The sequence below is a fragment of the Mchenga conophoros genome, linkage group LG5, assembly GCF_057382185.1.
Source record: "Mchenga conophoros isolate Kocher_MC1m ecotype Shallow Benthic linkage group LG5, M_conophoros_male_GT1.1, whole genome shotgun sequence".
In the NCBI taxonomy this organism is placed as follows: domain Eukaryota; kingdom Metazoa; phylum Chordata; class Actinopteri; order Cichliformes; family Cichlidae; genus Mchenga; species Mchenga conophoros.
Window position 1 is genome coordinate 25674155 of NC_140530.1, and position 21227 is coordinate 25695381.

The following is a 21227-nucleotide window of genomic DNA, read 5'->3' on the forward strand; positions in this document are numbered from 1 at the left end:
AACAATAACATCAAACTACCTGGCAATGGTAGATTTTTCTGCTGTTGCTGTTGGTTATACTTTGTCTTTCAGCAAGCAAAAATAGAAGAACAGGGGCAGGTGGTGAGCCAGAAAAACAAGCCAATGACAAAAGTTAAAGAACAACAGCTCAGGCCCTGCAGGGCTCCAGTTTTGCCTATTTGGAGCTGGACCCCTGCTGTGCATGAGCTGTTGAAGATTCAGCTCATTTCCCCATAAATAATTTCACATTACTAAATTCTTTAATCTTAGACATCACCATAATGCTGTGAAAAAAAAACCCAAACATTTTAAATTGAAGCAAAGTGGTTTAATTTCAAGTTACCATTTTTATCCTGTGGCACAGACCCTCTATCATTTCTCTTAAATGGAAAGCTGGCTGCTTTTCTTTGGTTTGCTTATTTCCCACATACACTGAAACTTAACAAGGATCAGACCTGAGTATGACTCCAGTTAGTCTAATCACTACTAGTTTGACATTACTGGTTTAAATTTAATCAATGTCTGGAGCCACCAAAACAAGTGTAATGTTGACCTTTGGCCAGCTGGGGGAGTATTTGTGCCAGTAAAGCATGTATTTGAACTCATCTACAGACCTAAAAAACAACAACAACAAAAAAACCCAAACCCACAGCAATTAAACTGATATCATAATCAAACGCGTGCATTCTTTTTGGTCTTTATTATTGTAAATTCATTCAGAATATAAGAAATAATATTAACATTAAGGAATTAAGCAATACTACAGCATTGCAAAATACAGTTCTTGTTTTCCACCACAGTGAATTTTATATCGATTGATATGTGCAGACTTCTGGGTTTAATTCAATGGGTTTTACAAAAGTATTGCTTTAAATGTTTACAACCATTTGTATACACATCCTGTATACAAATCCTGGTCAAATGTTCACCGGGATTTCTAGTCTGCAAACCTCTTTCCTGACTGAGCTAAACTGTGGGAAGTTATGCAGCATCATAAAATATTTTTTTGATCAGGTCATAGGTCAATGATAGGCCTTAAATGACTAGTTATTTTACACGATCTACCTAGCAACTCCGTCATTAATTTCACTTTGTTGAGTTTCTGTGATATTGTCTTCAGACGTTTGTAATGCAGATGTCTTGTTCGCTGCCTTAGAAGGTTTTTTATTTTTCTTAGTGGAATGATACAACTGGATGGCTTGCATGACATCAGCAGCAGTCCAGTGGTGATGGATCAGAGCGTCCTGTAGGGTAAAAAGTCCATCTCTGGTGCGTCGTACTCCATTACACACTGCTGTGCTACGCAGTTCCAGTCCTATCTCATGCACAATTTTACGCAGATACTTCTGAGTCTCATTTAGGCACTGCACCTCTGTAAAAACAGGAGACATGTTTGAAACTTGACCCGCATTTTTTTTTTTTAAATCATCAAATATGTTTTATGTGTTCAAGTGAAGATTACCTAATGTGAAGTTGGGAGGCTGGAAGCGAATGCAACGTAAGCCGGTCAAGATGGGTGTCGATTTCCCCTCTGGACCCAGTAAACCTTGCACAGCCATGTCATAGGCTTCCTGTGAGCGCATGTCTATGCTGGAATACCTGTACAGCAAAAAAGAAACTAATCAAATATCGTTTAGTACTGTTGCAAATATTTACAGAGGGTCTTATGCAAAAGCAGAGGGTAAAAGATGCCATTATTAGGTTTACAGAAATGTAACGTCTTACGTCAACAATGTTTTTTGGTTGACTCCCTCCAGCATTGACAGCACTCTCTCCAGCTTATCCTGTGTGATGTGATCTAGGAGACAGCTTTTTTTAAGTATATTTAAAGGGACATCAGTTCACATAACAAGTGTTTTGCTTATATTCTTGCACTTCAGGTATATAAATTAGAACTGCTCTTATAAAACCTTTAAAACCACATACACAATTCAGTCACAGGCAGGGCTGAACTTCCATAAGGCAAGAGGTGGAGTACACCCTGTACAGGTCGGTATTCTGTTGCAGGGCTAACAAAGAGATGCAGACAACTCACATTCACATCTACGGCCAATTTAGAGTCACCATAAGAGTCACCATATTTTTGAGTTAAATTGACACGCATGTCTATGGACTGCAGAGAAACCAGCCCAAGGACTGGGAGAACATAGTCCTCACAAAGACTCCAGCAGGTCAGTGGATTCGTAGCCAAGACCCTTTCCCTGCTGTGAGGTGACAATTCTAAACACAACACCTTTGTGCCGCCATGATACTTTATCGAAAAGGACTTTGCTATTTTAAGTGAAAGATTGAGGAAGCTCAAACTAAAAGAGAAATTATTCATACCATAGGTGGATCTTTCCACAACTCGACCTGTGTTAGTGAAATTATCTGTTGCAGTTCCAAATTCAGCCTCCAGGGTATAATCCTGCAAGAAATATTGTAGAATTGGATCTGTCAGCGTTGGATCTGAACTGCATCAGTTTATGTCTGAGAGAAAATTACAAATTACCCTCGTCACTCTTGTGGTGTAGAAATCATTCAGCGCCTTGTTTCCATTCCCAACGGCAAGAACTAGAATAGAATAGAATTCAACTTTATTGTCATTGCACATGCACAGGGCAACGAAATGCAGTTTGTATCCATCCAGAAGTGCTTTAGCCATGATATAGATATATTACAATATATATTAGCAGTAATATAGATATGTAAGTATATTACAGAAATGGGTCTATTATGGTATGTTATAATGTACACGGTATGAAGTATGTTATGAATATTCTATAACTATAAGTATGTACAGGCTGTAGTGAGTACAAGCTATGAACAGGCTATGAACAGGATATAAATATGAAATAAAAAACTATACAGAAATCTGAGATATACAGTTATACAGAAATGCGAACTATGCAAGTTATAAACACTTGTAGGATTAAAAATTATCGTTTGTACAGAATGATTATTTACACAGAACTATACAGTGATGCAGTTAAGATAAGTGAGATATGTGGATAATTTCTACAGAGGCTATATAAAGTGCTAGTGGTTGTGAGTGATGGTTCAGTCCATGTTATTATTGTGTGTTTGACGTTTTACATTTTAGAAATATGTGGATATTCTCAGATCATTCACAAAACGAATGCCAACACTGTAATTAACAAATGATTTTTTTCAAATGAGCAATTCTAAAATTATACCTAGAACACCCGAGGAGAAAGTATCGAGGCGATGTCCGACTCCAACTCGGATATGCTGGAATTCAGGTCCTGTGACTAAAATCAAAATGAAACATTATATTCACTCACTACAGTGTTATTCACCACACCTGAGGTTTAATTTACTCCAGTCACATCTAAATTGAAACCAGATTTCATGGATGACCTGTTACAGGGTAAAACGGTGGAGACACAGAAATCTGTTATTTCTGTGTCTCCACAGAAAAAGTTATAAACACTGTTCAATATCAAAGTGGAAAAAAAGTTGTGAAAAAGAAAGTACAACCTCTTTTAAATCAAAGGGTTTATGTGTCAAATATCATCTGCTACCAAAAATGACGCAAATACAACCTAAGATGAACAACAACATGACACACTGTGTCTCATTTATTTATCTCGGCTTCTGAAATGCTGAGGCAGAGTGTAAAAATGGCCAATGACCATTATGGCCAAAACTTTCCACTTTGGTCTCATCTCTCTACATTATAATAATCATTATAATGATCACTCCAACTGTAGAATGGTGGACTTCAGATTGTTTGGCATGACCTTATAACTGCCTCATCCTGTTGCCTCTTTCTGCTTTTATAAAGGTGGTCACACTGGCTGATGATCAGTCAATCAAAGTCTATACACAATTGTGTATTTAATTTTTTTCCACACACTGCCTCTGAAATTTGGCTTAATTTTTGTTAAATAAACAATGACACAAAATTATGTTATCCACTGTTGTTCATCCGAGGTCATATTTACCAAATGTGAAGACTTGCTGGAGATCAGAGGATTTTTTTTTTTAATGCTGCGACATGTAAAACTGTAGAAAAGAAAGAGAGTGTACTTTTTTCACTTGTTCTGTAAAAGTAACAGATTTTAAGTTTTGTCTTTTTTTGTAAAAGAAGGGCTGTGAACTTTGCCACCTGATGATTTACTGCAAACTAAAGCATCTGACTGTGTTGTGAAGGTGTTTATACTTTAAAGGTGGAGTGATAGGGACGAGAGGTTGGTGCAGCTGGTTTCACTTGCACTTGGTTTTTCACAATGATGCTAACAAAACAGCTGCATGGACCATGAGGTCAGATAAATGTATCTTAATGTATCTGTTAATGTATCTTCAGAGCGGAGACAACACTTGTTAACATTTTCAGTAAGGTGGATGTACATACCCAGAGGGTGCTTGGATAGTACAGGAACCGATACTGCTGATACCGTGAGTCCTTTGGACGCTTCACTCTCGTGTCTGGGTTGTGCTAAGAGTCGAACCTCGTGGGGAAGTGGCTGGGAAGGCGCAGCATTCAAACCTGAGGTGTAATACACGCAAGGACATTCAAGTGTTAAGTTAAAGGCATGCTGAGTATTAGCTGCATCATGCCTCAGTTTAACAGCACGCATGGGTGATTGACAACAGGACCACAAGACACCAGTGAAAAATAAACTACACTCACCTTTAAGAAGATTTGTCTCGATGCTGTCCCGTACCAGTTTCCAGTGAACACCAGCAGGTTTGTAGACACAGAACAGGCCCTCTAACTTCCGAAACGTCCGAATAGCTGGAGTTGCCATTATTCAGCAGCATCAGATTATACTTATGTCTTGGAAAAATAATAAAACTAATTAAAAAAGACTACATGTCATGGAAATTTTGACGAGTGACAGTTGTTTTGTTTCTACTGCCACTTTCTTCCATGTGAGCCTACGCGCATGCGTACATGATGACGCTTTTCATTCCTTATTTTTGGCCATACCGCCATCTACTGGAATGGATGTATGTGTACGCTATTTTAGTCCTTATATAAGTAGAGAAACGCCACCAGAGCTTCCACCAGAATTATTAAACAGCCGCTTATTGTGTGTAGTAACAAGCTGGGAGACGTGGAAGAATAATTGGTATTTTATTGGGTTTTTTTTTTGTTTGTTTGTTTTGTGTGTGAATTTTTACGGTTTGTTTCAGAAGATGGCAGTAGCAGCCGCCACTCAGAGAACAGAGTGGAAAAGAGGACGAAGAAGAAAGCAGGCAGCTAACTTTAGTCGCTGTTTATTTTCGTTGACAGCTGAGAAGACTTCAGTATCATTTCGGCATTTTTCTAATTTGAGGTTTTTGCTGTAAGCTGAAGCTTTGGCCTCTGCTGTTAAACTGCTGTGTGCGGGCAGGTACGTTAGTTTGTTTTCACGGGACACTGGTCAGAGAAACGCTACGTAGTTATTGTCAAACTCCACTCTTACATATCCAATTATGGTGACCTCGGGGGCAAGAAACACGTTGCTAAAACCAAATATGAGTTGAACTGAAACCTGGAGCTACACAACGAAACAGGATTTGGACTTATCCAGCAGGGTATACCCCCATGGTAAATGTGCTGCCAAGCTAAACTTTATTATGTTCCAGATTAGAGATCAACATGAGGTCATTGCACACTGACCACTCAGTCCTCCTTGAAAATAATATCGCCATTCCTGGAAGATCAGACACCTCTGTACGTGGATAGTAGAAGGATCTGAAGTATTTTAATAGCATTAGACGACCTGCGCAGCACAGTGGTATGATGGTTAGTACCGTTGTCTCACCGCAAGAAGGTCCTGCGGTGAGACCTGAGTTCCTCCACAACCTTTCTGCGTGAGTTTTGTCTTCCTCCCAGAGTCCAAAGACATGTGGTTAGTTATCGTTAGTTATTTGGTTATTCTAAGTTGGCAATAGGTGTGAACGCGAGTTTGGATGGTTGTCTGTCTCTCTGTCTGTTAGCTGTGCGTCATATTCGTGACATGTCCAGGTTATACCCTGCCTTTCGCCCTATGGTAGCTGGGATAGGCTTGCTTCCTATGAAAAGTAATTTCTTCTTTCCAACAGTCATCAAGTGCTTTCTGGAGGATTACCCAGTTGTTGGGGTTTCTCTCTTGTATTGTAAGATCTAATAATGGGCAAAGTGAGGCTTTGTGATACAGTGAAATATTTGAAGCAGTAATGCCAGGATTATGTTGCAGTTTCAATGTAAAACATGAATCTCACACGAATCTCCACAGTGTCACCCACTGGCCACTTTCACTATCATCACACCTTGGTAGGTACGACAGAGACAAGCAATTGTACAATAGATCATTAATGACTGTGGCTAATAAACGCTGTGGTTCAGCAAATACTGTCAGACTAGAATTAAAACATATTCAATAATAAAAGTGTAATAAAATACAGGAAATGTTGTTGACCAGTGGTCAAATTGGTCACGCTTAGTATTACAGCAGCAGTTTTGAATGTCTTAAAATCGTCACCCTGAAAAACAGTTCCCGTAACAAGAAAATAAATAATGTTAATAATATTCAAACATGTTTCTCTGTGTGAAACAGCCTGATTAGATAACTCATATTTTGCTCAGCTGTTGTCTTCTCTTTGGTGTCCATCAGGTGTGATGCGAGCTCCTCTGCGCTGGGTGCTATGGGATGTGAAGGACACCCTGCTGAAGGTGCGCTCATCTGTGGGAGAGCAGTACTGCAAGGAGGCAGAGCGTATGGGCTTGAGCCTCAGTCCTGTGGAGGTCGACGCTGCTTTCCGGCAGGTTTATCGACAGTATTCCAGTAGATACCCAAACTACGGCATCAGTCAGGGCCTGAATGGACAGTCATGGTGGAGGGGGGTGGTGCGGGACACTCTCTCTCAGTGTGGTGTACAGGAGCCAGACTTGCTAAACACAGTAGCCAACAATCTTTACCATAACTTCTGCAGCGCAGATAACTGGGAGGTAAATGATCACTGACACGTTCATACACCTAAAACACCTTGTTTAAAGATTTTAAACAGTTCCTCGAATAATGCTTTTTTAAATTTTATGCAACAATATATAAATAAAGGCTACAGGATGTGTATTTTCTTTTAACTATAATCATCATAATAAGCATTTCATACTGAACTAGAAGAACAGAGCACATTAAATATCTGACTTGTAAAGCAACTTAAACTTTGCCCCCGATGTTTGGAGAATGTCATATTAAACTGTATAATATTCCTTTGTTTCAGGTATTTCCAGACTCAAAGAAGGCTCTGGAGAGTTGTTCTTCTCTTGGACTGAAGCTGGGTGTGGTGTCCAACTTTGACAACCGCCTGGAAGCAATCTTACACGTTTGTGGGCTGTTGTCATACTTTAGCTTTTTAATAACATCAGAAGAGGCTGGTGTAGCAAAGCCCAGTCCGGCCATCTTTAGTCAGGCACTGCAAAAATGTGGTGTGCCAGCTGATAGAGTAGCTCATATTGGGGACCATTATGTTAATGATTACCTCACTTCTCGGTCTATGGGTATTCACGGCTTCCTTTTAGACAGACATAAGGATGGCCAACTCGATGTTCCTAGGGAGCATCGGCTGATTTCACTGGATGAGCTGCCGTCACGGCTCCAGCAGCATATGAACTAACATGAGTCATAAGATAAGATAACCTTTAGTCCCACACGTGGGAAATTTGTTTGGTTACAGTAGAAACAAACGGTGTCAAGTGAAATCTACTCAGAACAAACTGGCTTAATTAGCGAAATAATGTATGGACTGTTGACTTAAGTATATCAAACTACTTCATCCTCATAAGACAAATGAAATGCTGATAGAAAAATGTAAAGAAATCTTAACATATTGTATAGTTATGTTTCATGTCTTTGTATTATAAAATATGTTGGGAAAAATAAGCCTCTAACTATACTGTGTCTCTGAAAATAGAGAATATGAAGTGAGGCAGCAAACTGTCAGACCTTCGACAAGGTTCTGAAAACATTCCTGAGAGATTGTGGTCCATGTTGATATGATGGCATGCAATTGCCATATGCTGTTTGGCACGTGCGCATCCATGATGCAAATCTCCTGTTCCCCACATCCCAAAGGTGCTCTGTTGGATCAAGGTGTGGAGACTAGAGCCCATTTTAGTGCATTGCCATGTCCAAGAGAACTATTTCAGATGATCTGAGCTTTGTGACATTAGAAGATGGGAACACTGTGGTCATAAAAGAGTGGACATGTTGCGCAATAATAATCGGCTCATTTGGTACAGTGTCCCAAAGGATAGATTCATGGTTTTCTGGTGTTTTAAGCCAAATTCTGACCCTACCAACTGACTGTCACAGCAGAAATCGAGACTCATCAAACGAGGCAACTTTCTTTTCCTAATCTACTGTCCAAATGTGTTAATTTTCCTGTTTGACTGAAGTCCCTGTGTGGTCGTCAAGGTTCAAGGTGTTATGCGTTCAGCAATGCTGTTCTGCATACCTTGGATGTAACGTGTTTTGATGCTGTTGCCTTCCTATCAGCTCAAAGGAGTCTGGTTATTCTCTGACCTGTAGTAGCCACAGTGCATTTTCTGCAAGAGAACTGCTGCTCACCAGGTATTTTCTCTTTAATCAACTATTCTCTGTAAACCCTAAAGATGCTTGTTTGGGAAAGATCCCAGTTGATCAGTGGTTTCTGAAATAATAAGACCAGCACAAATAACCAGTGAGGTCGTATTGAGCACATCTATATGGCTGTGTGCATTGACTTGATTTATATTTTATTGATGTCAGTGACTTTAAGGTGGTTGACTGCAAAAAAAATCAGCACTGAAGTCTATAGTTTGTGTCTTTGCTTCTCTGTAATGTCATATCTGCACCATCAGGCTAAAATGTCTGCTGGCACCAAGGTAGTGCCAGTGGAAAGCATAACTGAGGACTACAACTTTTTTTTTTTTTTTTTAAATTAAGAAGTTTATATTAACCACTGGAGGAATTGTTTTAGAAGACAAGCCCAGAAATGTTTTTGCAGCACTCAGGACATGTCAATTCTTTTACCATCTTTTTTAATAATCGGTTATTTGGAACTTGTCCCCACATTTAGGGAAATTATACAAAACAACCGAGTAACCATCTGCTTTGAGCAGAGCTGCTATGAATTGTAGGCAGCAAATGTATTTGCAATTGATTGTGTCAAGTCACATAAAACATCCACAGATCAGCTGAAATATCATGGCAGGAGTCTTGCTGTAAAATAAAGTGTCCTGAAAGTTGCCTGCATTCTCTCAATTTGTGCTCAGCATCAGCTATGCAGGTACATTTCTTTAAAAGGTTATTCATTAGCAGGCCGCTTTACAGGAGCTAAAAAGCTCTGATCATCCCTAATGATATTTCTCAGTGCTTAGCAGTGAGGGGAACAAGGCAGGGTTGCTTAACCCTAATACCTTTGTAAGTACCCACTTTAAACCATCTGGTCAGAGGCAGATACTGGGAATGTTGGACTGAGGATCAAAAGAGCTGCAGAGAGACCAAAGTGGAATTGCTATTTACAGCAAGCTCCAGCCTCTTATAGAATACGGATTAAATCTTTTTTGGAAGAATGTCAATGTTTTTAATTTTTAAAAGAAAGAAAAAAAAAAGACGACACCCCTCCCACAGTGTTCAAAAAAAAATTTTTTTCCCCAAGTCGTATTTTCACCTTGAGTCGTGTCCAGTAAAATTTTTCCCCGTACGAATGCTTGTACGTTGAAGGGTATTGTATATCTTTAGGGAGTCATCCGTAAGAGCTGCTTAATTCAAAGCTGGTTTAGTAGCTCAGCCAGACGGCTCTAAAGGGCTCCACAGAAATCCAATTGCAGGCATAATGGGATTGCAAAAAAACCAAAACCAAGCTTCTCATGCAGAGAGCCAAAGGGAAGAGCAGAGGAGGTGCAGCATGTCATGAGGGAAGATGTCAATCCAGTGACTTACAATCAAAACAAAAGCCCAGCATGTCAGCACGTGAAGCGGACTCATATTGGAGGATGAATGTTTGAATGTGAATGGGTATAGATTCTGTGAAATAAAGAAATTAATAAATAAACAGGCTGAATGGCTATATAGCAGAAGCTGGACAAAACGTTTCCCTCAGCCATAAAAGCACTCAAGACTGCACCTCTTTGTTCAAATGTGCCTGGGGTTCAGAGTTCCATGTTGGCATTACTGCATCTTGAAATATTCAATGGCACAGAAAAATAGAGTAGAAGGGTATTTTGAGAGAGCGAGCGCTTCACAAGTGAAAAGAAGGTCACGCAAGGAATAGAAAAAGAGACTTGAGAGATGGAACAGCAATTAAGAGACATATGAAAGAGACAGACACACACTTGCATATTTAATTCTTCATTGGAAAACAAATAATGGAGGCTTTCCAGTTGTGCCAGCATAAGTCTGGCACCATAAAGGGATAATGCATGAGAAGCTCAACAGCAGGATGTGTTCACCCAGCAAATCCCCCAAATATATCTGTTTCAATCCTGCAATACACATGCAAATTCTGCAATGCAAAAATCACGTACTGTAAACAAAGACAAGTTTATCATCCACTCAGAGGCTTTTGGCATAGAAACGCCATCACATTCACAGTGAACACACAAAGCATGTGCACATGCTTCACAATAGTGTCAATTTGTCCTTTAATTCCCTTACCAGTAACATAAAATTATTTAGAAATTTCAAAATAACCACTTTAAACTTCAGAGGCTTTTTTTCCCTTTTCCTTTTTTTTTTTTTTTTGAGCATTGCTATAAACACGGCACTCGTATGCTTTGCATTTAAAATAAAAGCTGTGATTTAAGTGCATGCATGCTTAGGGGTATATGTGCAAACCGCGTGCTTAGTCCCATCAGTGCTCGTTCAGGCAGTTAGAAATGGCATCTCTCGTATGTGGATGCGTTTAAGTGTCTACATCGTGCAGTGAGTGCTGTTTTGTTTAGCTTTTTTATAAGCAGTGAAGAAGCTTGCAGATGAGCGCAATTTTCCAAAGGTACTGTAGGATAAAGTGGCCACTCGTGTTGGTAGAGTTCTTGCTTGCAAATTTAAAAAAAAAAAAAAAAAAAAAAGGGAAAAAAAAAACAAAGAACCTCTGATGCATGCACATGTACAGGTACAGCTTAGGAATTAAAAAACGGAAACTGACAACCATTTTCGCTTCAGGAGCAATAAAGAAAGTTTCATCAAAAACGCTACAGGAATAACTTAAAGCTGCAGTCTCTGCATATACATTTTGATTTAAGATCAGGAAATCAATGTGCATGAGTCTAACAATTTCTACTTCTGTCGAGTGAAGTGAGTTCCTTCCCTAAAAACAGACACTAAAACATGTTAAAGCACCGGTTTCCCCACACCAGAAATTATTAAAATGTCCTTCGTGCTCATAGTGTTCTGATGAAAATGTGCAAAGATATTAAAAGACAAAAATAGGAATTGGGGATGTATGACTCAAGTGAATTATTCTTGTCCTGCAGCTTGAAATAACGCCTTTTCTATTCAGCATCCACACAGGGTGATTAATGGCCTTATAGATAAATTCCCATGTCCTTTAGGCCAGCCATAAACTCTAATCAGGACACACAGGGCTCTTCTCATGCATGATTTGGCGGCAGCATCAGTCTCAGAGGGTCAAACAGTCTGCTGCAATTCTGAGTATTTTCGTAGAATCAAAGAGCAAAGCAAACACATTCCTAGATTGTTGAAGTCCAAAAGGTCCCAGTCATCAGATAGGAGAAATGGAGCATTTAACCTCCCACATGAAGGAGGCCTACCTCAGTCACACTTAAGATACTGTATTATCACTTCCCTTCTGGCCTGCTGTACCACTTTGGATGCAAGCCGTGGGGTTTGAGGACCAGGCAGATGAGGAAGACTGAACACGGCATGAAACGAAGAGCTCATGTTCAAGTGAGATGTTTTCTCAGACCACTGAAAGACAAAGCCCAAACATTTATGTTTATGTTAAGGAATTGTCTAAATAGTTAATATTCAGAAGATTATCAACAAATTCCACAAAAGACGAACATTAAATTGGTGACGCTGTTGTGGTACATGAGGTATGATGATTATTTTTTTTATTTTTATTTTTTTTTCCATAGAAACTCTACTTTTTGCACCCCTTTCCTACTTCCAGAGGGCCTTCTATTTTTAGCTCCCTCGTGGAAATGATCTAAAAATAACAATCACTATCAACTAACCGAACCTTTACAGGGGATCGTCACTGCTGATGAGAGCTGGGTCTCCATCTATAACCTGAAGAGACCACAGTTTGCAATCCCAATGATGGAGAGGTCAGGAGCAGGAGCGGGACTTTTAACTGAATTCAAAGTTCTAGTAATCAACGGTTCAAGACTTTTAAAGTAGTATATTTTGCCAGCATGCACCAGCACACAGTTTACTGGCCAGACCTACACAATCAAGTTGCTTTATATAGCTAGGTCAAGATCCTACAAAACTATAACACATAACCCAACACAAGCATTTGGTAACAGTGGGAAGAACAAACTCCCTTGCAATAGGAAGAGTGCTACAGCAGAACTGCAGTCGGGGAGGGGCCACCAGCTGCCTCAACTGCCTGGGTGGGGTGAAGCGCACATCATAAATTCAGTTCAAGGGGATAACGGAGGGCAAAATATAAGAATTTAAAAACTACTACTAATAAAAGTACTCCAAGCAGTCCAAAGTTGACCTTGAAAGAAAAAACGTTATGTGATATACATTTATCTGCCAAGTTTTTTTAATGTCCGTTTCCCAGCGTTTTGAATCTTTGTGATTGCACCTTCTATCTGCATTGTTGTCCAGTTACACCAGTCACAAACATGTTCACAGATTGGTGTTCACTAGTCTAAAAAGGGTCCCTGACAATATCTTACTAGAAATCTCTGTGGCCTGTTTGTGCTTAATGCAGAAGCTCTTCAAACAACTCTGAGCCACACACAGCTGTCAGGAAGTATTGAGAAAAAGAAATGATTTCATTAAAAATAATGTCCATAACAGAAAATTTTAACCGTAATCACAGACAGATAAATGGATGCACTCTCTGTGCAAACACGACAAATGTTGACAGCCCATATTAGTTGCCCACAGTCTTCACTGCTCTCAGCTTCCACCCTCTCATATTCATCTAATGGATACTGCATCCCCTGCAGTGTGTAAGTGGAACTATGAAGTTAAAAATGCACTTTGTTATAAGAAAGTAAAGTCAAGTACCACTCTCAGATGGACAGCAGGACACGCCGTGCTTTTCTGTAACATGGTGATGTGCGTGGCTGCGCCTGCGACAGTCCTGTCTCCACCAGCAGCTGGAAGAAAAATAGACCAAGCAAACTCACTGTGGCATCAATTTCATCTAATTTTCAATTAATCTGTTGCTTACAGCACAAGATATTTATGTAACTTACTGTAAGACTGTACATAACACCATGATGAGAACACACCCAATCACACACAACACCAGCATCGTGGCAATGGTCTGTTGCCTGTGATTGGTTGCAACTACAGCGAGGAGGTCTGCATGCTCACACCTCATCCCGATAAAGCCTGGATGACATCTGCAACACAGAAAATCTGGATGAAAAAGAGCCGCTGATGGACTTTCATGACACCACTGCTGGCTAAAATGGAAAGTTACAACAGTTGTAGTTAAAGATTGTGATTTCATCCAATGAATCATATTGATACCACAGACACCAGAATGCAAAATGTAAATCTGTTTTTAAATCATTTTGCAAAGGGTAGCAGAACAGCACTATCACAGAACAGGGCCATCTTGATGTGAACTAAATGATTTAAAGGCTCGAATTATCTCTGGTCACCAAAAATTATATAGAAAGGCTCAATATAATACCAAAAACAAACCCTACACACCCGGTGGAACATCTCACAAATAATTAGGTTTATGTAACACCTGTAAAGCAGGCGTTTTTGGTTTTTTGTTATTTTTAGGTGTAAAGACGGGGGGGGGGGGGGGGTCAAACTTCAACAATTATGCAAATATGGAGATTTAAATATCTGTATTGGTATATGACATAATAAAAGATTCACAAAATCCAAGAAACTCTCTGTAAGAACTAACTGGCCACAATTTTCAGGCCTGAAAACTGGGGCCACGGGATATTTTTAATGTTTAAAAACATTAAAAATATCCTGTACTGGACATCATTGCGTTAGCTCAGGAATAAAATAATAATAATAAAAACCCACACAACATCAGTGACAAAAGTTTGTATTTTTATCCACAAAAGCAGCTTTAGATTCTGCCATAAAGACTAAACCATATGTATTTGTGTATTTGAGATAATAAAACACTGCAAACTCCATTGACATGAATAAGATTATGATGCACTCACTGATGGTCTAATGGCTCAAGCAGGCCTTAATTGTTTCCACAAGACGATCCCAAACCAAATGAAGAATATATTTAAAAAAAAAGAAAAAAAAAAAAAAAAAGAAAAAAAGACTGCTTAGTTAGTCTTCAGTCCTGACTTGTTTAAGTGTTTGGAGCTTTATGAACCAAAAAGCAAAACAAACAAAAAGAAAAAACCCAGGAGATCTCAAAGTTTTGAGCAGCTGATATTCTACAGAAATTAATAATCACAAGCATTTAGATTTCAAAACATCTGCAATGGGTCTCCTCATTCCCAAAGTGCAGACTGTCACCAAAGGCAGAGGTGATGAGGGGATCTTGCTCACATAACACTGCCTTGGTATCATTTTCTGTTCAGTGGGACGTTGACGTGTTTTTCAAATAATTCTTTGGATTTACATTTTGCTCAGTGTTGCAACACTTTTGAACAGCAGGTTGTACATCAGCAGGATTGCAGTGCCTTAAATTTCAGTTTCAAACAGTTTCAGCTTTAAAACTGTAAAAGTGTTGTTTTTCATGTGAGACCACAGACAGGATGCAAAGGTGGTGTTTTATAACCATAAATCCGCTAACTTACACACATGCGGGTGTCTCTTCCAGTATAAGGAAGCGGCACGTGCCGTGGAAGCAGAAGTGTCGGTGGGAGTCTGGACAGTCGTCGAAATGAGACCGAACCGCTGCTGCTACAAACTCTGTTGAGATGAGACATAATGTTGGTGTTACTCTTCATGTTGTTGATCTTAATGATGTTACCATGTTTAAAGTTGACAGAGTGTTTTTGCAGTAGTGTTTCACACTGAAGCTAATAACCAAAATGAAAGTCTTTTGGTAGAGTAGCTAGCTAGTAGAAATCCATTTTATAGGTAAAGCTGTTCAATCCAGTAACACAAATATGTAATCAGTCAATCACATGGCAGCACCTCAGTGCATTTAGGCATGTAGACATGGTCAGGTTCGACCTGAAGCATCAGAATGGAGCAGAAAGGTGATTTAAGTGACTTTGAATGTGGTTTGGTTGGTGGTGGCATTTCAGAAACTGCTGACCTGCTCTCATCTTTAGGTCTGACGGCAAATGGACTGAAAAAGCAGCAGCAGCTCTCTGGGTAAAAATGCCTCGTTGATGCCAGAGGTGATGGGAAGAGAATGGCCAGGCTGCTTAAAGCCAAAAGCAAGGCAACAGTAACTCCACCGCTTGTTACAACCAGGGTTTGCAGAAAAGCATCTTTGAATGCAGAACTTGACAAACCTTGAAGCAGATAGGCTACAGCAGCAGAAGACCACACTGGGTGTTACTCCTGAAGAACAAGAAACTGAGGCTAAGATTTGCCTGGCGCCACCAAAATTGCTCAGAAGAAGACTGGAAAAACATGCTTGGATAGATGAGTGCATGCTGCAACATTCAGATGGTAGGTTCAGGATAGTGATGTAAAGGCATGCGGGATATTTACTTGGCACACTTTGGTTCCCTTAGTAACACCTAGGGAAGGGTATCGTTTAGGTTTTATCCCATACCGGTGCCAAACTGGTACTTTTGAAACGGTGCCGGTGCTTAAATGGTGCTCAAACCGGTGCTTAAAGAATGGAGAACACAAAATTGGTCCAAAAACCTCTCATGTTCAGCTGTTTATTTGTAAAAAGATAACAATGTTAGCCTTTTCTGCAGCTATAGGGGATTTATGGCATCACTCTTGGCTGGAAGCAGTGCTTAAACAATGGAAAAAACAAACTTTGTCCAAAAACCTCTCATGTTTAACTGTTTTCCACTTTTTCTTTGGTCATTTTAGCCTTTTTGGCCAAGGTGAAGGGAGTATCTGCCATCAAACAAGAAGACAGCCGCATGTAGCTATGATGATGTTTGCTAGTTCACCTTACATGCATTAATGTAATAACGTGGTTAGCCTACTCAACACGAACAACATTAAGCTACTCACGCAGAGAAGAACGGCTGCTGCTGCATCATCATCAGTTATCATTTCTGCTACACTGGCAGGGCTAGGGGCCAGGACTCTACTCTTCGGGGTTTTGGGGGGATGTTGCTTACTCCAGATAACAGGCAATCCACGCGCAGTAGATGTGCACGGTGTGAGGTCTCAGCAAGCTATCAAATACAGCCGCATTTTTCGGCTTTAAAAAAAAAAAAAAAAAAAAAAAAAAAAAAAAAAGCTATGCGTCGCCAGGTGTTTCATCGGATTTGAGGTGTTACCTCCTTTGACAGTATCACAGTATCAGCTTAAAGCACTTGTTGCAGGCTGCTGAGTTTGCATATTTTGCTGTGAAGTACAGCCAGACTTTTGACCACTTCGCCTTGGGCATTTTTAATCCAGTGTTGCCAACTCCTCAGTAAGGAAAATCGCTATTGGTTGTCCTAAAAGTCGCTAGAAGTCGCTAAATGACGTCATCGCCTAATTTGCATAATTGCAGAGAAATAATAATAATAATAATAATAATAGATTATAACATCGTGGAAGAGACAAAGTGAGTAAAAAACGTAAATGCATTTAGAGTTTATTTAGAACTACAAATTAAATTTCTTTTAGCAATTATTGTTGTTTTTTTTTAATGTCACAATTCCAACCCTGCTCCTTTACCCGGGCTTGGACCGGCAAAAGTGACCCGAAATAGGCACTCTGGTGAGTTACTTTGTGTGTGTGTTTAAGTAGTTTTAAACTTTGTGATCCACAAAACAGCATAAGAGTAAAAGAGTAAAAGAAGAACTGACTGCGTTACAGCACCCGCTGCTTGTTGAGAGTAAAAGCAATACGCACTTTCACGTCTTTTTTTAGCGACTCTTTTTAGAAAAAAAGCCGCTAAGGGGTCTGAAAACTCGCTAAATATAGCGCTAAGTTGGCAACACTGTTTTAATCTGTAGCTCTGCTCTAAAAGAACGTATGTACCTGGACCCGCCTACTATCCTCGGAAACGTAAAATGATTGGCTAGAATCTAAAGTGTATGACATCTCAGGAAATAAAGCACCGAAATGTGCTCTGCTTTTCAGTCTGGTTACTACCGTTTATGTCAGAACGATGGCACCGGATACCGGTACCCATCCCTAGTAACACCTGAGCACTTTTTGGGATGGGGTAGAATGAGAAAGTCACATCATGTGCAGTGGACCAATCTGCAGCACTTGTGGGATGCTGTCGTGTCACTATGGACCAAAATTTCTGAGGAATGTTTCCAGCACCTTGATGAGTGTTTGCCATGAAGAATTAAGACAGGTCTGAAAGCAAAAGGAGGCTCAAACAGATTGCTTAATATGACTGTACCCATGGTAAATGAGCAGCCTACAGGAGCTCAGTATTTTAACTCAGTCTCTTCATATCTGTAAATTTTACCCAAAATTTGTAAATCATATGCAATCCCAGTGCCTGTATTTACAATAGTCAGGATGACAAAGGTGGATGTGATAACTCTAAAAATAGTATAAATCTACCAAGACCTGAAACAACACCACCTACGAAATCCTACAGTTGACACACCCACGCCACAAACGGTAGACTTTAGTTCCCAGCTGCGGACGGCTTTGTGGTGGCTTACGTCTTTCATTGTACCTGAGAGGAACAATTACAGTAAAGAACGTCAATGAAAACCCCCAGTGGGAGGATGCAAACAAAATCTTTTCCCATCAGTCTTACTGGGACTCAGGAGAGTGCCCATCCCTGCAGGTTGCATTGTTCTTAACAAAAAAAATAAAGCCTACAATGCAGCTTTTTTATCAAGCAGCAATCTCAGCTTTCCCTGTGAAACAAAACAACAGGACAAAAATAACCGATTAAACGAACACAAGGACAAAACATGACATTTCTTTTACGTAGGCAGTACAGCCAACCAAATTCCTACACTACTGACTCAAACAAATGTGAATGCAGCACAACCATCCAAAAACAGATGCCACTTTGTGAGAGCGATGAACATCCAGACAGATAGTTGTATTACACGCTGCCTTCGTCACACACTTCATTCCAACGGTAAATGGGCTGTTGGACTGCAGTCTACATGTATTGTCTCCTCCTTTCAGACTCTGTGAAAGCGCTCCGTTGTGCCTGAGGCATCTGCCTGACAACCCCTCTCACTTTCCATGTGATTTTGATGGCAATTTGAAGTAGGACTGAGAATGAATACATCCTTTAGGGCAAGAAAGGGTGTTTTTCAGATAATAATTCAACACTGTAGGTGCAGCTTTTGTAAAACGGCTAATTGTATACTGCTCATATACACTGGCCCTAATCTTTCATTTAACATAATTGTTCCCTGACTCACACTAAGAGGATCAATTATCAGCGCGCGCCACACTGTCTGCGTAATGTTAATGCACTGTTGGGAAACATCGCAGTGATTGTATACGTGTGCTGCCATGAACAGAAATATGACTTGAAAAGCAGGAAACATTCCTATAGATGGTTTGACAGCGACCCTAGACTTCCTCTGCATCTTCACGTACTTGTGATACTCATATACTGAAACTTACTTTTAACAGGGTGGATGTTGATAGTAGTGGTTCCAGTGAGGCTTTTGGTTGCGCTGCTGCTGGTGTTTGTTGAAGAGCTGCTTGCTGAGGTGTTAGCAGCAGAGGAGGTGGCATTAATAGAAATGGTGGCATCAGTAACTGTTGCATTTGTCTGCCTTGGTCCGACTATAAAGAGAGAACCTGTTAACATATGATTACAGATACAGAGAGAGTGGATAAAAGGACAGCGGCATGTGGAAAACATCTCAATCATGACCTTAGATTTTCATGGATCATGACTTGCTTACTTTTAACTGTAGGGATGTTGGTTGTGGCTGGAATTGTTGTGCTTGTGCTGCTAGTTGCCGCAGAGCTGCTACTGGAGGCATCTGGAGGAGCAGTGGAGTTTATACTGATGGAAATATTGGCTTCAATAGTTACTGAACTGCTGTGCCCTGCTCCGAAGGTAAAGAGAGAGCCTGCAGAGAGAAACATAAACAGCTGTTAATGTAGGGCAGGTATAGTGTGAATATCACACACATGGGATTAACACCCCAAACCATGCAGGACAAAAATACCACAAATTTCACTGTTAACTCACTATCGAGTACCATAGATATTGTAGAAGTACCTATAGAAACATTTTTTAATACATATTAATATAATCTGATTGCTGCCCATCGATAGAAGCTTGTTTCTGACCAAAAAAAAAATATTTTTTTCTTCCTTTTATAAGCCAAAATTTCCACTTTCCAACTCAAACCTCTGAGAAAATTACTCAAAATTGAGACAGTAACAGAATAACCTGAAATTCTGACTTATGGATGGCAAAAAATATTAACAATAACAATGTTTTTGTTTAGTGGCAGAAAGCAGCTTCCATACCCCTCCAAATGAAAACCAGGTGTCTCATATTCTCCTTATTACGATCAACCTGAAGGTTATATCTAACAGTCTACTCATGGACCATTATGACTTACTCTTCAATTTGATATTAATGCTTCATTGAGTAACAGGCACCCAACAATAGTAACAGGGTCAAGCACCCACTAAAAGGATGAGATGAAAGCACTATAAATACAGCTGGTCCCGTGAAGACACGCAATTACAACCAAAAAACTGAAAATAGATCCTAGAAATAGGCGCGGTGGTTTATTGTTTAAGGTGATGACTGACACCAAACGATTATGAGAAATGTGACTGCACACACTCTTCACCTTCCAGTCACAAATATAGTCGATAGAATAATTAGTCCAAGTAGATCACCCACATAAGTTAAAACACACCCACTAAAGCCATTTAAAATAAATAAATAATAAAGTTATTCAATTTAATGATTATATAACGTTAAATAATAGAGCCCAAAGAAAGCACAGGGGGAGGAATGCTCACATTCAAGCTTATTAACTTTGTTTAATTTCTATTTAATTGTTTTTCAACATTTAACACAGCGTTTGACGTCACTTTCACGAGTGAGATTACAATCGGACGCTTTTCTGCAGGGTTGGCTACTCACCGCTAATGAGTAAAATTGTTCCCCAGAAAATCCGAGTCATCATGATGAGCAGCTCTCCAAACCGCAGGAATATGACGAGCAGTTTCACTGAAACGCGGGTGTGTTAAGAAGCCATATCAGTCATTAGTGTTGCAGACCCCGGGACAAGCAGCAGCCGCAGCGGCGACCATCAGCAGAGACCACATTTAATCCGGCGAGCATACACCTGACCTGTTCTCTAGTGTCAAACATTAACATCTGATCTATCCACAGCTTCTTTTGGGGCGCAGAAAACTAACCGCGGTCGACTTTACCTTCTTTGCCTTCCTGGATGTCCGAGGGTTTAACTTCACAGTGTTCAGTTGAGGAAATTGGTGTGTAATCCCGTCAGAGCTGACCAATTAGAGGCAGGGAGGGAGGAGGAGGAGGGGTACCATCCCATTATGACCTCAGTATGACATCTATGTTTGTTTTTTAATTCTTAGCCCAAATGTAAGAGTTCAGTTTTTATGTATTAATATTTAATCTGATTTAAAGTGTGAGAGAGATGTCCTTCTCCACGTCTTCTCCACTCCTGCTACATCAAGTTTAAAAAGAAATATCCAATAATAAATATTAAATGATTTTAAAGATAAAACATTCTTATTCTTATCCACTCTAACCGATTAAATGCCAATTAGAGTACAGAATTTCCCTTTAAGGCAACTTTTCATTAGAGATTGCCTAAATAAGAATTTTTTTTTTCGCCTCAGTGTTGCCTCATTAATATCATTAGGTTTCAAAATTAGTCAGAGTTTTCTTCTTTGGCTTCTTTGGGGTTTCCTGCAGCTTTGCTGCTCCGTCTGTTCATTCATCTGTCCAACAGTTTGGTGCAGACCAGAATATCTTTTCTCTGACTGGCTGCGATCCCATAACATGTGTGGTGGGTATTTAGAAACTCAGAGGACAGTTTGTTATGTGTG

General features: G+C 39.8%; 3 protein-coding genes across 7 annotated transcripts; 1 reads left to right on the plus strand and 2 right to left on the minus strand.

Moving 5' to 3' along the window:
• Window positions 1–681: 681 nt before the first annotated feature.
• Window positions 682–4895, minus strand: trub2 (TruB pseudouridine (psi) synthase family member 2). Its single transcript, XM_085274551.1, has 8 exons — window positions 4637–4895; window positions 4358–4492; window positions 3177–3251; window positions 2492–2553; window positions 2326–2407; window positions 1726–1798; window positions 1463–1599; window positions 682–1372 (listed from the first exon to the last, which is right to left on the minus strand). The coding sequence occupies exons 1-8, from the start codon at window positions 4752–4754 to the stop codon at window positions 1062–1064; spliced, it is 993 nt and encodes a 330-aa protein (XP_085130677.1). The 5' UTR covers window positions 4755–4895; the 3' UTR covers window positions 682–1061.
• A 103-nt stretch (window positions 4896–4998) lies between these two features.
• hdhd3 (haloacid dehalogenase-like hydrolase domain containing 3) lies at window positions 4999–11046 on the plus strand. Of its 4 annotated transcripts, none has more exons than XM_085274554.1 (4): window positions 4999–5078; window positions 6210–6247; window positions 6588–6922; window positions 7198–11046. In XM_085274554.1, exons 3-4 carry the CDS (start codon window positions 6593–6595, stop codon window positions 7588–7590), a joined length of 723 nt encoding a protein of 240 aa, XP_085130680.1. In that variant the 5' UTR covers window positions 4999–5078; window positions 6210–6247; window positions 6588–6592; the 3' UTR covers window positions 7591–11046. The 4 variants fall into 4 exon arrangements, with proteins under 4 accessions (XP_085130680.1, XP_085130679.1, XP_085130681.1 ...); XM_085274555.1 differs by lacking the exon at window positions 4999–5078 and adding an exon at window positions 5352–5539; XM_085274553.1 differs by lacking the exon at window positions 6210–6247 and having other exon boundaries at window positions 5011–5342.
• tgfa (transforming growth factor, alpha) lies at window positions 10287–20642 on the minus strand. Of its 2 annotated transcripts, XM_085274556.1 has the most exons (8): window positions 20580–20642; window positions 20287–20373; window positions 19079–19249; window positions 18792–18971; window positions 14900–15014; window positions 13358–13507; window positions 13167–13258; window positions 10287–11885 (listed from the first exon to the last, which is right to left on the minus strand). In XM_085274556.1, exons 2-8 carry the CDS (start codon window positions 20327–20329, stop codon window positions 11878–11880), a joined length of 759 nt encoding a protein of 252 aa, XP_085130682.1. In that variant the 5' UTR covers window positions 20330–20373; window positions 20580–20642; the 3' UTR covers window positions 10287–11877. The 2 variants fall into 2 exon arrangements, with proteins under 2 accessions (XP_085130682.1, XP_085130683.1); XM_085274557.1 differs by having other exon boundaries at window positions 18792–18956; window positions 20287–20622.
• Between the last annotated feature and the right edge of the window lie 585 nt (window positions 20643–21227).